At 36.9% G+C, this 17,011-nt stretch overlaps 1 protein-coding gene across 3 annotated transcripts in view; it reads right to left on the bottom strand.

Moving 5' to 3' along the window:
- PARP8 (poly(ADP-ribose) polymerase family member 8) overlaps positions 1-17,011 on the bottom strand; it is a 171,920-nt gene that overhangs the window by 8,073 nt on the left and 146,836 nt on the right. For all 3 annotated transcript variants that reach the window (XM_087443264.1, XM_087443265.1, XM_014781621.2), the window contains 7 exons: positions 16,711-16,759; positions 15,433-15,545; positions 15,124-15,196; positions 13,796-13,865; positions 11,010-11,083; positions 9,474-9,543; positions 8,530-8,614 (listed from right to left, as the gene is read on the bottom strand). In XM_087443264.1, coding sequence (XP_087299390.1) covers positions 8,530-8,614; positions 9,474-9,543; positions 11,010-11,083; positions 13,796-13,865; positions 15,124-15,196; positions 15,433-15,545; positions 16,711-16,759 — 534 coding nt within the window. The remainder of the gene's footprint in view (positions 1-8,529; positions 8,615-9,473; positions 9,544-11,009; positions 11,084-13,795; positions 13,866-15,123; positions 15,197-15,432; positions 15,546-16,710; positions 16,760-17,011) is intronic.

Raw genomic sequence — 17,011 nt, 5'->3', positions numbered from 1 at the left:
GGAGAGGAGATGAGACTCACAATCTTTAAGTAAACTATAGTAATTTAAGACAGAAAGAGCATGGGGGGAGGAGAGAAGAAGAGCGAGAGACTGAGATTGAAACTATAAAGAAAAATGCCAATTTTTCCTTTGTCTATGAAGCCCACAAGGAAACACAACAGTTGTGGGTTGAAGGATAAAACTGGCCACAGGCATTCAGGTGTCTTAAACGACGAAGCATGTATTATAATAAAGGAAAAACAAACTACCATTTAATGTGGTCCACTGGCAGGGCTTGGATACACAAATTACTAGTGGCATTAGGGTAGTTATACAATATGGCATACAGAATATTTTGTGGCTATTTATTACTACAGCAGACAAACATAGGTTGTTAATGTTAACAGTGAGGTTCATTTATGTCCAGAAAACAAAAAATCCAAAAAAGAAATAGAGCAAGAATGATATCAATAGGCAAATGATACACTTGATGGGGGCTTTCTGAAGAAGGAAAAATGACGCCATCTAAAAGGAGACAAAAATTACTTATGTTCCCAGGAGGATAACTAAAATTTTAATAAAAAATAAACCAATTTGCTTTAAAACCTATAAGAGAGGGGCTGGCCTGGTGGCATAGTGGTTAAGTTCGTGTGCTCTGCTTTGACGGCCTGGGGTTCACGGGTTCGGATCCCGGGCGCAGACCCACACACCGCTTGTCAAGCCATGCTGTGGTGGTGTCCCATATAAAGTAGAGGAAGATGGGCATGGATGGTAGCCCAGGGCCAATCTTCCTCAGCAAAAAAAAAAAAAAAAGAGGAGGATTGGCAATAGATGTTAGCTCAGGGCTAATCTTCCTCACACACACATACAAAAAAGTTATGAGAGAGAAAATAAGGCAATAGATGAAATTTAGCTGTCTGGAACTCTCTTGGGTATGTTAGGAAATTTCATGGATAAAAACTTTTGATTGTACTGACAACCTTTATTTTCAAACCGATATGGCAGCTTTGTGATAGTTTCAAGCTTGGCACATGTCTGTTTTCTGACTCCCTAACTCTAGGACCCAGTAATGAGGCACTGTTTTTCTTTAGCAATAGAGAAGAGAAATTCACCGTGAACTGAATGATATCCAGCACTTGTCCAAAGTCCTGTAAGAAATCTGATGCTGTAACTGCACTGTCTACTCCACAGCCCACATATAATCTCTTCACTAAGTTAGACCATTCGGTCTTTTTGTCACTGCTTTCATTCAGTATGTATCAAGTGTTTCTGCACAAGATGTGAGATTCCCAAACACGGACAGAATTTGCATTTTACTAGGGGAAATAACACAGTTATGCAAATAACTGTAGGACAAGGCAGCCTGGGTGGTACAAAGACAGGGTGAGCAAAACCCAGAGTAAAGACAGATATCATGTCTGACTCAGGTGTCAGGAAAGCTATCATGGAAAAGGCCATGGAGTAAAGCCTTGAAAGACAGACTAAAGGCCGAGCTGGTGAGAAGGCCAATCAATTGAACTGAATGAGCAAAATAGTGGGAAAAGCAACTCCAAGCTGTTTTCAAGAAACAGCTTGGATAATAATTTTATTCAATCAGTGGTTTGTACTGGTAATTGAAGTAAGGTAAAATGGGCTCTATGTTGCAGAATGCCATGTCTTTATTTGTTAATAACTCCACGTGTATGAGCAAGGAATAATCAAAACTCCACTTCAGGAAAACTGATGTGGTATAAATAGTATGATCTTAAAGTTTTATATGCACAGAAATGTAGGCTATACACCAAAAGATTAACTGTAGTTAACCCTAAGTGGGGATATTATGGGTGATTTTTTTCCTTTTTGCTTACCTTTGATTTCAGTTTCTGTACATTGTGTAATAATGATAATGCTGAATAAATCTGGCATTATATAAAACAGATTGGGAGCAATGAAGAAATCAGAAGCATAGAGAATAACTAGTAATCTTTTGGTGTACTCTGGGGGAGAGAATGAATGATACAGGCATGGAAACAAAGGTATTGATAGGAGAAAACAGTGAAAAGATATACCGGGGAGCTGATGACTACAGTGAAAAAGGAAAAGAAACTGAAAACTACAACTCAGGTTTGAAGTCTTTCCCAAATGTAAAATCACTGCATAGATTGGGGAAGTTGAGAAGCTGGTTAGAAAATTTAGCAATAATGGGTTCTACTTTGTATATATGGATTTTAAGGTATTAGCAGGCTTTTCAAGGGGAAATATCCAGCAAGCAGTTATAATATGGGCAATACAGTCATTCCTATTTATCTGCCAAGCACTATGCTAGGAACACAAAGACAAACAAGCCACATAGCCCCTGACCTCAAGAAGTACACAGAGTAATGGAGAAGACTATACATAGAAAAGTACAATCCGATGATAAACACATGCCCGGGGCATTATACAGTAACACAAAGCAGCAGCACAAAGGAGTCAAGGGAAGTTGCTGGGAGCAGGGAAGGCATGCACTAAGATTTAAAATAAGAATGGGAATTAGGGCCGGCCCCGTGGCTTAGCGGTTAAGCGCGTGCACTCTGCTGCTGGCCGCCCGGGTTCGGATCCCGGGTACGCACTGACACACCACTTCTCCGGCCACGCTGAGGCCGCGTCCCACATACAGCAACTAGAAGGATGTGCAACTATGACGTACAACTATCTACTGGGGCTTTGGGGGCAAACAAAAAAGGAGGAGGATTGGCAGTAGATGTTAGCTCAGAGCCGGTCTTCCTCAGCAAAAAGAGGAGGATCAGCACGGATGTTAGCTCGGGGCTGATCTTCCTCACAAAAAAAAAAAAAAAAAAAGAATGGGAATTAGATGAATAGGTATGAGGGGAGAGAGCGGAAGACAGAATCCCAGTTTACTGGAGAAAGGAAAGAGCAAAAGCATGAAGTGTGGAAGTGACAGCACACAGTTCAGGCCGTGGAGCAAATCATCTTGAGGTGAGAAAGGGTGGGCAATGAAAAATGGTGGGCCATGAGGCTGGGGCTTGGGTCTCCTTGACCTTCCAATGGTGGCACTGAAGAAGGACGAAGGGCTGAGGAGACAGCTGGCTCCCTTTGTAAAGGAGACTGGACTTCATTTTACATTTTACAAGCAGTAAGCAGCTGCTAAAGAGTTTTAAGCAGGGGAGGGATGCGGCAGTTTAAATCCTGGAAAGATATCTGGGCTGCAGACAGAGAAACTGGATTTATTACAGACTGGGGATAAAGCAAAGTTCCCTGATCATATCAGCTTGATGTCACCCAGTGTGATGTCACCCAGCTTCACTGAGCCACGACTGAATGTTTTGTCTTCTAACTTTATAAATAAGTTGTCTCCTCACCGTGTTCCCAATCGAACATTATTCATCTTCTGCAAAATCATGATGAAAGACATCTCTTATTTCACTTAATAGCCATTCTACAGTTCTTCTTTTATAAATTTTTCTTGTATCTGCCTCTTTATATATATTTTAAACTTTGACCTAAAATAAAAACCATATATAATCCTAAAATATTTTCCTTTTTGCCCTTTTTTTTTTGTTCATTCATTAAAAATTTACCAATAAGTAACTGTGCATCAGGCACTGTGCAAGGTGATGCACGGGAGTTAAAGACGAGAGTAGGAATCTTCCCTTCAGGAGTTCAGGTACAAGGTAAGTAAGGTACAAGGAATAAACTGAATTTTAAATGGAAGTTCTGCAGTGAACCGTAGCAACACCAGGAAGAGAGATTAATTTTGATTAGGAGCTTCACAGAAGAGGTGGTATTTGAGCTAGACCTTAAAAGATGAAATAGACTTTGGATAGGAATTCCTTTAAATTTATTTATTAGCACTGAGCTCTGCTTGACTCAAGAACCTGAAAATAACCCGTCGCTTTTCTGCAGATGGTCTGCTTTATTTGTTCCTTTCTGTTCTTAAATTTCTGAACTTCTTGAAATGTTCTGAGAAATAGAAGGAGGTACGTACCTTAAATTTATGTAATAGACAAAATATGGAAAGAATTCATTTGCAGATCAGCCTGCTCCACACTAAAGCATTAAACATGTAGGTTGTAACATCAAATAAGCAAGATATGCAAACCTAGTGGTTCTTAACCTTTCCCTGGTCTCAGACAGTTGAGGGAGAACACATACTCCCATCACTATGGCAGTGGTTGGGGGTGACGCAGCATGGGGGAGCCCATGGCACCAGATAACCCATTCTGTTAACTTGCCAAATCATCAATTCCCTTCTCTTGAATTTTATTATTTAATCCTATTTATGAAAAGTTTTCCTCTCTAGCTCTAAAATTCCCATTCACTGTGAAATAAACATTTTTGTTGTATATGACTGGAGCACAATATGTCCATCAGGTTTTCACATCCCTTGTTTCAGCCCAGTTTCTAGCCATTTTTAAAACAGCTGCCTTATTTCTACACATTGATCTTCATGTCTTTGTACACACGTGTCTCAAGGTCAGCAAGGAAATCAACACACAAAATTGGCTGGAATCTGTTTATAATATCTGAATTATTACATTTTGCCTGAAACATTTATATTTAATTAGGTTTATTCATTTTTGAAACTTTCCAACAAAATTTTTTCAAACTTCTCATTCTTTCTTTCTTTTCTTTCTTTTTTTTTTTTTTGGTGAGGAAGATTGGCCCTGAGCTAACATCTGTGCCAATCTTCCTCTATTTTGTATGTGGGACGCTGCCACAGCATGGCCAGCAGTGAGTGGTGTAGGTCCGCACCCAGGATCTGAACCTGCGAACCGGAGGATGTGAACTCAACCATAATGCCACAGGACTGGTCCCCTCTTTTTTTTTTCCTAACAGATATCTTCCTTTAAATTTTACTTTCTATTTTTTCTGATACAGCAGTCTGTTCCCTAAAATGTCCCCCCAACTTTTCTCTCATTCTGTGTTGTTTACTTGTTGGGAAGAATGTGATTAGGATATTAAATGACTTTTATTATCTCCTTCACTCTGGAAATCAGATTAGCATAGAAGTTATTTTAATTTTTAATATTTTCACTTAACAGATAAAAAAAGGCAGCCTCACTAATTTATATCCTAGTCATCAGGCTAAGCTTCTAACATAGGGGATCACATAATGCTAAAAAAAAAAAATCAGAATAAAATAAGAATAGAAAATGAATTTCTGTCTGATTATGGTCTATTTGTGATAATTCACTTCTTGCTCATCAATTTATTCTTTCCTAGATGTTATCACTCGCTCAGGAGGCACAACACTAGTAGAACTCTGTGATTATATCTTTTATAAAGAAAGAAACTAATGGTTGTAATTAGTATGTATATTAATTAGTGAATGGATGCTCCTTTTGATGTGTTTTGAATCTTATCAATTTTCCTTAATTAGGCCCTTCTCTCCTGAGAGAGCAGAGAGAAAGGATGAAATCTCATTTGTGTTTATAAAGAAATGAAAATCATTAACAGAATTTTTTCCTTTGTATTACTTGGAAAGTATGAGCGTACTGAAAGTATTTTCTTCAGAAAATACTTTCTTCTTTTCTTATGAAATGCAGAAATTCTTCTCTCCAGTAAACACACACATCCAAACACATATCCCTACAGATTTATTTTGCCTATAATTTATATAAAATTTCAAAGAAATAATACTAGAAATGCTTACTGCCTACTTACATGTCTAAAGTTGTTTATTTAGCTCAATAAATTTGAATTTTAGCAAGATTCTAAAAGGAGGAGATTAATTGATTAATGTCGGGCTAAGGAACAGGCTGTGGAGTTACTTTTCTGTCAAAATCTTAAGGTCACTCAATGAAATAACTTTGTGACTGGGAGTGTCTTTTGGAAGGCCAATCTTCTAACAGTGGATAATAGTCAAGACGGTGAAGAAAGAAGGGAAAAAATATCTAATGAATGCCTTTCCATGGAGATCTGCATTGTGCTAACTTAATCCAAATAATAAGCTTAAAAAGTAGGGTGCAGATAGCTTTCCTCGGAGCCTCCAGAGTCACATGGCGCCCTTCTCTACCTTGCATTCTGCCCCAGGAGGCCGACCTGTATGGAGTCCGTCAATATGCTTCCTTGTCTTCTAATTTCTGGTAGGGTTTGGCCAATGGGGAGCCCCAGCAGGACACTGGCAGGAGGGCAAGGTTAAGGTTTCCCTTGGTTCCAGCCCCATATGGGCCCCCTGGGCTGCCTACGTCCCTCAACAGAAGGCCATGACTCAGTCAAATCTGCTGAACTAGAAAGGGCTCTCCTACCAGGTTCTGACCATCGCTTCTTGCTCTCGTCCTTTTGGATCTGGGATGTATAACAGCTCCAGTGCCACTACATCCAGGTTACTACGCTAGACCTAAGACCTATGGTTCCCCTATAACCACACCTTTGTAAGTAATCTACTTGTGGATGATAGAAACGATCATATTTATCATGGGCCATCAGCTTCCTGTTGGGATTCTGACTGGTACAGGTAGATATCTTGTTTTATTGCATCTACAGAGGATACAACATTGTATCTACTGATGAAGCTTACAGAGGTTATGCAATTTGGCTAATGTCACCTTACTAATAACTTGGAGCCTGGACACAAACTGTCTGATCAAAAGTGGGGCTCTTTCCACAATACTCCTTGCTGCCTCGCCATTAAGAAAGAAAGCTATAGATATGCATATGTCTCAAATATGTAATGTGTGTATTAATTGTATCATAAATACATAAGAATCACAGATACATAACACATAAATCTGTATCATAAGAGAGTCACAGTTTTCACTATGGAAAACAGTATGGAGATTCCTCAAAAAAGCAAGGATAGAACTACCATATGATCCAGCTATACCACTGTTGGGTATTTATCCAAAGAACTTGAAAACACCAATTTGCAAAGGTACATGCACCCCTGTGTTCATTGCAGCGTTATTCACAATAGCCAAGACTTGGAAGCAACCTAAGTGCCCATCAAGGGACGAATGGATAAAGAAGATGTGGTATATATACACAATGGAATACTACTCAGCCATAAGAAACGATGAAATCCAGCCATTTGTGACAACATGGAGGGACATTGAGGGTATAATGCAAAGTGAAATAAGTCAGAGGGAGAAGGTCAAATACCGTATGATTTCCTTCATTAAGTAGTAGATAATAACAACAATAAACAAACACATAGGGACAGAGATTGGATTGGTGGTTACCAGAGGGGAAGGGGGGAGGGAGGAGGGTGAAAGGGATAATTCGGTACATGTGTGTGGTGATGGGTTGTAATAAGTATTTTGGTAGTGAACATGATGTAATCTACGCAGAAATAGAAGTACAATGATGTACACCTGAAATTTTTACAATGTTATAAACCAATGTTACTGCAATAAACAAAAAATTAAAAAAAACAAAAAAACAAAAAAAACAAATAATGATGTAATGGGTTATAACTCACTGAATAAAATAAGAATCCATGAATATAAATAAATATATATTATATATATAAAAAAAAAAAGAAAATGTGGTACTTGTAGAGGTTTTATGTAAAGTCTCTGATGAGGGGACTTTTAACATAGACCTGTGAATACATGTTTCCTTTTCAATGAAGGATATGTGAATGTTTTCTGCTTTAATAGGAGTGAGCGGATATTGCAAAAATGCTATAGCAAAGAAAGTCTTCATTTCATTGGAGCTATTAATACTAATAATTAAATCTTTGATTCATATATAAAAAAAAAAAAAGAGAGTCGCAGTTTTCATACCATCCAAAAGAAAAACAGGTCGTTCATAAAATTTTCATTGTGAATAGCCTGTCAATAAGCTAACAGATCAAATACTACAGGCACAGCATGCTATCAATACACTATATATTGAAGCGATCTTGATGCAGTCATTTTGACATGGCTTATAAAACAAGCCAGTGCATTTTTACAGCTTCTTTTTAGAAAACTATATAAGAGTACAAAACAGATATACTCAATTCTTCCCTGAGGTTTCTTCTGTGACAGGACCGTAGATGAGGAAGAAACAGGCATGGGAAAAGGCTTGGTAGTCAAGCAAGGGTGGCGTGAAAATCAGACACATCTACTGCACTGATTCTTTAGGGATGAAAAATAATGCATTTATATTTTAATGCAGCTCTTATGATACAGATGTGTTAAAAAATCCACACCAACATGCCCTGCATTGCCAGCCTATATTATATGGAATGTAAATCAACTTTTTATAGGGACAGGATCTTCTTATTATTGTTTTCTTCATTCTCAGTTCTAGTATTTTAAAAATCTATACACAAAGTGTATATGTGTATATGTATGTGTGTACACATCTATCTGTGTGTGTGTATATATATAAATATACCTATACACACAATAGAGAGATGGTTAAAGAGACAATGTTGTTCTTCAGTTCTTTTAAGTTAACATCATTTAAATATCACTTTGCATTTTACAGCTTACTAAAAACAAAACAAAAACATTAAGTTGATGAGAAATTGCTTGTCTGTTATATATTGGTCACTAAAGTAACCAAACAACAACGCAGTCACTACTCCCTCATTTATGGGGAAGACAGTAATGTATGCATTTGAACCTTCACACTTACACAAAAAAGAATCGTGTGCAGACATGATCAGTATTCGGGACGACCCAGATCTCTCCATGTTTGTGCAGGTCAGGTGAGGTGATTACTGTAGGTGGAAGATAAAATTAAAGAACTATTTTATTTTAAGTTACCGTATCCTTTCTCTTAGAAACCTAAAAGCAAAAATACATGCACAAATTAACATATGAAAAATGTTTAACCTTATTAGCTATCAAGAAATGAAAACAAAAACAATGAAATGCCATGGAACAATTTTACGTTTTGCACATGATTAGTCTAACAACAGGAAGGAAATCACTTGTGTATTACCAAAGCTATGAGGTCCTCACTTGGCAACTATGAAGAAAGCAACTTAGTCTCTTATGTAACCATCAGGTGTTGAAAACTTATAAGATAGTTAACAGTTAACTACTGAAACTCCCAACATAAGAAGAAAAAATGAATTTTTAGCCAATCAGATTTTAAAGCAAGAACAAAGAAAAGTATATGATCTTGCAAATCATCTATCAATTTTTCTGTCCTAAGTTCAGAATAAAAGAATAATTTCAGCATAGGAACAGAAAGACCTATTGGGTTATCTTCTCAGTGCTTAGTTATCTTTCAGATTTTTCAAGGTATTATACATTCAAAAACCAACTCGAAGAGGTAAGTGGCATATTAACAAAAGAGATAAGCAATACTTGATCAGAAAGACATAATTACCATTCTGAAAGATCTGCCAAGAATAAAATACTGCACTGTCTGAATTCTTGCCATTTCTGCTCTTTTATTTTAACCTCTATGATCTCTATCGTACCCGTTTTCCATTTGTGCCCTTAGAGATGGTCATAAAGAATAATGCTTCCATTATTCCACTGTGAGCATTCTGTAAATATACTTGAATTCTTAAACACAGGTAAGGCAGAGAATTAACACTATGAGGTTTGTAAAAACGTTCAACTTACCTTCACATAAGGCTATGCATTTTAAGTTACGGCTTTGCAGGAATTGGGATTGCTGCCCTTTTTTCTGTGACTGAATTCCAAAAGAATTAAAAAATTAGAGTAAAAATGGGGCAGTTGCTCAAGTGAAAAAAAATGATCATCATTAAAAAATAATAGTTACTAAGACAGCTCCAGATTAAAGAAAAAAAAAGTCTATCTAGACTAGTAGCAATATCCTGGAATTCTCTCCTAATGTCAAGCTATATTTGTTGTATCACTTAATTTCTGTACATAATCATTAAGTCACTCTCAAGATAAGTGAACTAAAAAATGCTAAATTAACGTTCAATAGTCTCACAACATAGAATTAGAACTCAAATGTATTTTTACTGGAAGCCTGGCATCTTTATTTCAAGGGAAACAAAATTAAAGTTGCATGATCTTTTCAAACATTAAAGTCAATTAGTCCAGATCATCTAACTACCCAAAACCAACCCATTTTTACAGCATCATTAACTAAGCTACAAAGCTTTCGAAAGAAACATCTCATGTAGAAAATCTGAGGTTATGTTTTTGTTTTTAGCCATTAAATTGGCTATTCTATTTTTTTTTAATTTAAAGTCACAGTATTTATCAGATGGATTTTTAATTTGTCCAGAATATTTATTTTCTCTGAAACAACAAAGGATTTGTGCTTCCTCTTCTCTCTGCCTGGAATGTTCTTTCTCCCAGAGAGCCATATGGCTCACTGCCTATAGGCCTTTACTCACATAAAACATTTTCAGAGCATCCTTTCCTGATCACTCCACTTAATATTCATTCTGGTTCCATCTTCCATCTCACAGCACGCAACATCCCTTTTCCCAGATTTTTCCTCATAATATTTACCACTACCTAGCATTCTTTCTATCTAAATATACATTCAGGGTCGGCCCCGTGGCTTAGCGGTTAAGTGCGTGCGCTCCGCTACTGGCGGCCTGGGTTCAGATCCCAGGCGCGCACCGACGCACCACTTCTCGGGCCATGCTGAAGCTGCGTCCTACAGACAGCAACTAGAAGGATGTGCAGCTGTGACATACAACTATCTACTGGGGCTTCGGGGAAAAAAAGGAGGAGAATTGGCAATAGATGTTAGAGCAGAGCCGGTCTTCCTCAGCAAAAAGAGGAGGATTAGCATGGATGTTAGCTCAGGGCTGATCTTCCTCACAAAAAAAAAAAAAAAAATATATATATATATATATACACATATTCATTTATATTCACTCAGTAGAATGTAGGCTTCAAGAAGATTTGTCTATTTTTGATTATCACTGTTGCCCAATGCCTAGGAGAGTCTCCAGCATTATAGTGGGAGCTCAATAAATCCTTGTTGAATATTTATTGAATAAAGGCACTTTGGTTAACGCATGTTAGGGCGAGTTTTATTCCTTTATGAGTAATGACCACTTAAAATAATAATTTTGCAGACTTCCAAAGCCCGAGCATTTATTGAAGTCCTGCTGGCTACTGAAGCTCGGGTTCACTCGTCGCACGCGGTCCCTGGAGTCGCTACAACACCTGAGGTGCACTGCTGCTTCCACTGCTTGATGCTGGCTCATCCTTGGCTGACACCTTCTGCTTCTTGTTCATCCCTGAAAACATCAGCAAAATCACAAGTTAGGAACAAAGTTCTATGGTGCAGCTCAAAATACAATCCATCTACACCACAAAGTTGCACTTGAGGAACGGTCTGATTGCATCGGGCCACAGATGGTCACACTGGGCTCCCCAAGGAGCAGCTGCTGTGCCCTCAGCACCTGGGGTGGAAAGTCAGCGGGTTTCGGAAGTCCTAGTCGAGCGAGAGAGGAGAAAATCCAGTTTGTTTTTCTCTGCATTGAAACGGGGATAGGAAATTCTCTTGCATAAAATTGATATAATTAGAAAATTCTTAAAACTTGGTTTAAAAGGCTTTTAGAACCTAACTTTCATTCTTACCACCTGGTTAGTAGAAGGAGACGATGAGGGGTATGAAATACAAACAATATCAGAAAAATATATTTATACTGTAACTTAACTTCATGAATTGTTGATATATGCTCCATTTCGTGTAGAATTTACTATTTCTTCTAATAAAGGAAAATTATATCTGTTTCTGTCTATGATACTCACAAGTCCTAGCTTACTCTGTTAATGCCATAATTTTTTACTGTGAAATATTTTAGACAACACAGAACTAAAATTTGTATCTGTTCTAGGTAAATTTATAGCTATACTTTACTTGAAAACGCTCATCTACTGTCCTCAAGTTGAGAAGCCTGGTGATTTTTTGGTTGCTGTTTCAAAAAAAAGCTTAAGGAGAATATACAAAGCGAGTAGACCAAATAGCAAACGGTGTGGATGTAAGCCTTTCCAAGTCAGACATTCCCCTAAAGGTGCAGAGGTGAGTGGGATCAGGTTGAGGAGCAGGCCTGGGGTTTCAGACACACAGTTCTGAGGGAAAGACAAAGGATATTATATGCAGAGAGACTGTTCTGTTCTCTACCCCCTAGACTCGCAGCTCTCAAAACCAACTAAGAAGCTACTTCATCTTCTGTAGTAGTTCTTATATTGTTTCCAATCAAGGACACTTCAAAATAAGCTATGGATCCTCTCCAAAGACAAAGGAACATTCACGTAGACAAATTTTACATCCATCTGTATCCCCCACAATCCTTCCCACAAACCCATCTAAGGAGTCTATACACCAGCATAAGAAGCAAAAAATCACAGTACTTGATGATTTTCCTTATCCATGCTGAGGATGTATTTATTTATCTAAACTGGTTTTATATTAGTTTTTTATTGTGTTCTGTTTTAATAAGATTTAGGGTCTGATTTACGCTGATTTTAATTGTTTTCTTCATTGAACTATGTTACTCTATTTCCTATACTATCTAATTCTTCCTGGTATTTATTTTCTTAGTGTTATTTTGGCATATTGTATTTTCAACGATCACTGCAACAATATCTCTCAACCCATATGCTTTTCTACAATGTGACTTGGCCACTCTTTCATCAGGAAATGAAGTCTAATTCCCCAACTCTTGAATATGGAGGGGCTTGTGACTGCTTGGACCAATAGTATATGTGGGAAGGGATGCCATGTGGCCTCTGAGGCTGGGTCAGAAAAGGCACAGAGTCCACCTGGTGCTCTCAGGACATGTGCTCTGGAAAAGTCGGGCGGAACACTGAGAAACAACTTGCTGTGGTCAAAGAGCATGAACTTGGGCAAAGGACGTAGACAGGCAGGCCTGGTTAACATTCACCTAGTCATTGGACCTCTCTAAGTATCCTTTTCTATAATATGAGGATCTTAAGACTTACCATCCAGGCACCATGTGCACCACATCTTCTGAAGTTGTTTAATGTAATCATATAATCTCTCTCTTTCTCTCTCTCTCTCTCTCACACACACACATACACACCCACGAACACATAAGCAAAACCAACTATATCTGCAGGAATATGAATACAAAAGCATTTAAAAGTCTGAAGGGAAAAACACTAAACACTGATGTTGTAGAAAAGAAAGAAAAAATTTCATTTGTTATTTTATACAATCCTGTGTAGTTTCAATTTCTTTACAATAGGCATAATTACTTTATATTTAAACAGAATAAGTTATTGTTCTAAAAAATCACACTGATCATTGTGAAATATTCCAAAATTGTTTAAAGTGCAAAGAAGTAATCACCCCAAATTTCAGCACCTGAGGATCACAAACGCTAACAGTTTTGGGATCATTCATTCCGTATTCTGAATTCACCAGGCTCCGCCTCAGCACACGCTTTCAATTTATTCCAAAATAATTTTTTTACACAGTCTCACCAAAACATTAACAAGAAGGTGTCAATAAGTAGGATGTTTCTGAGGGTGTTTTTCTAATCCTAGATTTTCCATACTGCTCAAAACTTCTTTAGGGGATATATAATAATCCAAACATCAGAAGTCGGCAGGATACGGAATTACACCCAACGATAGTGGATCCATATGTATGTATACTTTTCAGTGCTTTACTTAATGCTTTGCACATACTATGTTCTCTATATTTACTTGTGGATGGAATAAATGCAGAAACTACTGAAACAAAATTAAAATTAATTTTGAAATTGACAAAACATACATTCCATCTTAGACACTAGGGGAAGTATAAATTCATCTCGACACGTGAGCTTTGTTTCCGCTTCTGACGTTGATCAAATGAATTTAATACAAACACATCAAATAAACTTCATTCACTTGGCAGAAAATTGTGCCTGGAATATATAACAATAAAAAATGTAAAACCTAATAAATTTGAGGTTAGAAATCATATACAAGCTTACCTGAGTAACCAAATGATATGCTTGACATTGGACTGAGATAGATTCCACTTCCATACATTGCACCGTGGAGCTACAACGGGAAAGAGAGGGAGAGGAAATGGTCAGTCAACGGTTTCAAATGTCAGTATTTTTACAAAGGACGGCCATCGGTCTCATGTTGGAGCATTAACTCTTAGAAAATAATAAAGCTCTTATTCCAAGATCTAATTTGAAAAGAGTACTAATATTCTGGTCCTTAAAATTCAGCGTGCACTGATATATGGAAAATGATAGCCAGAGAAAAAATCCTTGATAAAGGTTTTCCACTCTACCAAAGACAAAGAGAGTCATGTATTATATGTTATGTTATATATTATATGTATTATATATTATATTGTATGTTAATGAATCTAAAATTCTGAAAACAAAAACAGGCTGAAACACATGACAGAATTTTGATTAGGACTCGCATGCTAATCTATCAGCAAAGTATCCTATTCAGATTTTCATTATACAACACGGTCAACCTATTCTTATCTTCCTCCAAAATTTTCAAGTTACAGAGCGTTTAATTAACTGAAACTCTACAACTCGTCTAAGAAACTACTGTACTCAGAGCAATTAAAATTCTCTCTCATTCTCTCTATGTTCTAGGGCCCTCATACCCTATTTAATATGAACTGGAGATTAATTCAATAAATGTACATTTATGGACATTTACATTCAATTGTATCATCTCAACTGTGTATCAGAGTGTGAGATCTAGCACAGCTCATTGGGTTGAGCATCTCAGTTCCTAACTTCCTTATTCCTTACATCATCAGATGAAATCAGCTGTGAGACGGAAGTGGGATGTTGGAGATGAAGGGCATAAATAAGGATGAGGACCACATGCACAACATCCTGCTAACTCCCTGGTGGCTGAAAAGCAGGTAGCAGATGTCTCTCTGGTGTCCAATCTCCACTTTGCTTACTCTTAGCCCTATCTATTCTTCACTTAGAGTATTCAACTGAGGCAGTGCTCACGAAATGTGTCTTGAATTAGCAGCTAGAATGCTTATATGGTTTTACTTTTTGCATGATAATATTTTTCTTACTTAAGTTCAAAGTGATTTTACTATTTTTTCACAGGGAACTCAATTTTCTTTTTCTTTTCATCCTTATACTGTGTATAGATCAATTCTGTTTCAGTTATTTCATGAAAAATACTTATGCCTATTAGGAATTCCACGTAATTTTTTAAAGCTCATATGCTTCCCTTTGTAAGTAAAAACGTAACACCAGGACTGCTTACTGAACTCCAATACTGAAGAATAATGAAGTCTTGCTAGATCATTCAGAAATTTTACCTGCAGTCTTGTATTAGAAGCAACAACTAGACCATTCCTCAGGATGGAGTGCCAGTTTTCAATGTGTGAGCCACTAAAACACAGAGATGGGGAAGGAAAAAGCAAAACCAAAAATCAACGATCTTTTAATGAGGTCACAATACAATAAGTCATGGTGTCTTCCGAAAGTTCTGAGCTTCCAAGTCAAGTATTATGTAGTGGACTCTTCAGTGTTAATAGCCAACTACTAAAAGAGAACGGTTTCTTCCCCACACATTTCTGGAAGACTGAGATGGAGACACACCCCCATCGACATTAAGCCATACTCACTGAAATGCAAAGGTGCTTCCAAAGAGTTTTTTAGCAGCTCTAAAATTGGATTCTTTGGCTGGTGGACTGCTGAGAAGAAGGAACTGATGTGGAGTATGCATAAACTTCAATTGCTGCCATTTAAAATAATGACAAATGAAAACACGTCAAATTTAACATATAATCAGGCTGCTGACAATTTCAAATTTTACTGGATTAAGAATTATCTAGTTTCAAACCACTGTAATTTTAGGTTACTTACATTAACAAGACCACTCATTTAAAAAAAACTGCATAAATGATAAATCATATGGAACTGCTGATACAAAGGATAATTCTTTAGGCTAATGGAAAAGGAATAGGAGACGGACAATCCAAAGGCATTTGTATTTAGCTTTGGAATACACTATGTAATCAATCACGTCCAAGCAGATCTGCTTCCCAATTACATCTCTTTTTAAGATTTTTATTATTGAATTCTCTAAGTATACACTAGCAATTCAACTGGGGAAATATTCTGAGAGTTTGCTAAGCAGAAAAGTCAGTTAGAGATATTAACGTTGTAAAAATTATCATCATTATGCTTTATTTGCACATATTTATAAAATTAGAAATTGCCTACATTCAAATATAGTTTTCCCCTTTGTTCATGGAAATAAATGAAATCAGAACCTTTTGGATTAGCTGCTTGACAAACATTTTCTAAATGCTGCCCTTGGACCTAGGAATAACCTTGCATAAAAATACAATTCAGAGGAATCTCACAGTTTAGAGATTCTCCATAGATGGGAGAGCTGAGATTCTAGATACTGCTCTTAGGTGACAATCAGAACCGAAATCAGAGTCCATTAGCTTTTTCTTTATTTTGTAAGCATATTAGGCTGATAAGGGAGATATCTAGCGGCAACATCTTCTTCGAAACAGAAAAGTGGAGCTGTGCCAACATGAAACTGACAATGATAAAAAACACACTACCTTCTTCTGGTCAATCTCTAGATAACACTCTTTCTATCACTTGTGGAATAACTAAATGATTTCATATTGACTCTTATTTACTTAAAAGTTCAGGGCAGCAGCCTGAATTTGAATTTGACGTCTTGGAACAGCCTGGAGCTGGTGCACATATGGCAATTCCAAACTGAAGAATCAGGCTTATCCTGAGTCTACTTCAGTTTTCTGGAGAGGCTGCCTAAAAATCACAGGGGTCAGTTCTCTCAACTAATAAATAGTTTTATTTAAATAAAAATTCATTTAAATAGTTTTCCCATTTCTGTACGTATATGTTAAAAAATGACTTACCCTGTTAACCGGCAGTTTCACAATATGTGACCTATTACTTGAAATAACCCTGAAATTAATTAAAATAATCCATCAGTCACAAATATACACCAAATATAAAGTTTTTTCCTTAGCTGGCAAGTGATTGAAACTTATTTTTGCTGAGACATAAACTAAACTGAATAATAATTTTATTTAATTACTTTATTTTGCTTTGCTTCCTGAAACAATTTCAAGAGCTTATGTCACAAAAAAGATAATCTCAAAACACACAAGAGAAACAGAAACTTAAAACCTAAGAAGATACAATTTTTAATAGTCT

The sequence above is a fragment of the Ceratotherium simum genome, chromosome 18 (genome assembly GCF_057802395.1).
Source record: "Ceratotherium simum simum isolate JZ-2026a chromosome 18, ASM5780239v1, whole genome shotgun sequence".
In the NCBI taxonomy this organism is placed as follows: domain Eukaryota; kingdom Metazoa; phylum Chordata; class Mammalia; order Perissodactyla; family Rhinocerotidae; genus Ceratotherium; species Ceratotherium simum.
The sequence above is the reverse complement of the archived record's forward strand: the minus strand, read 5'-3'. Positions and strand labels throughout refer to the sequence as shown.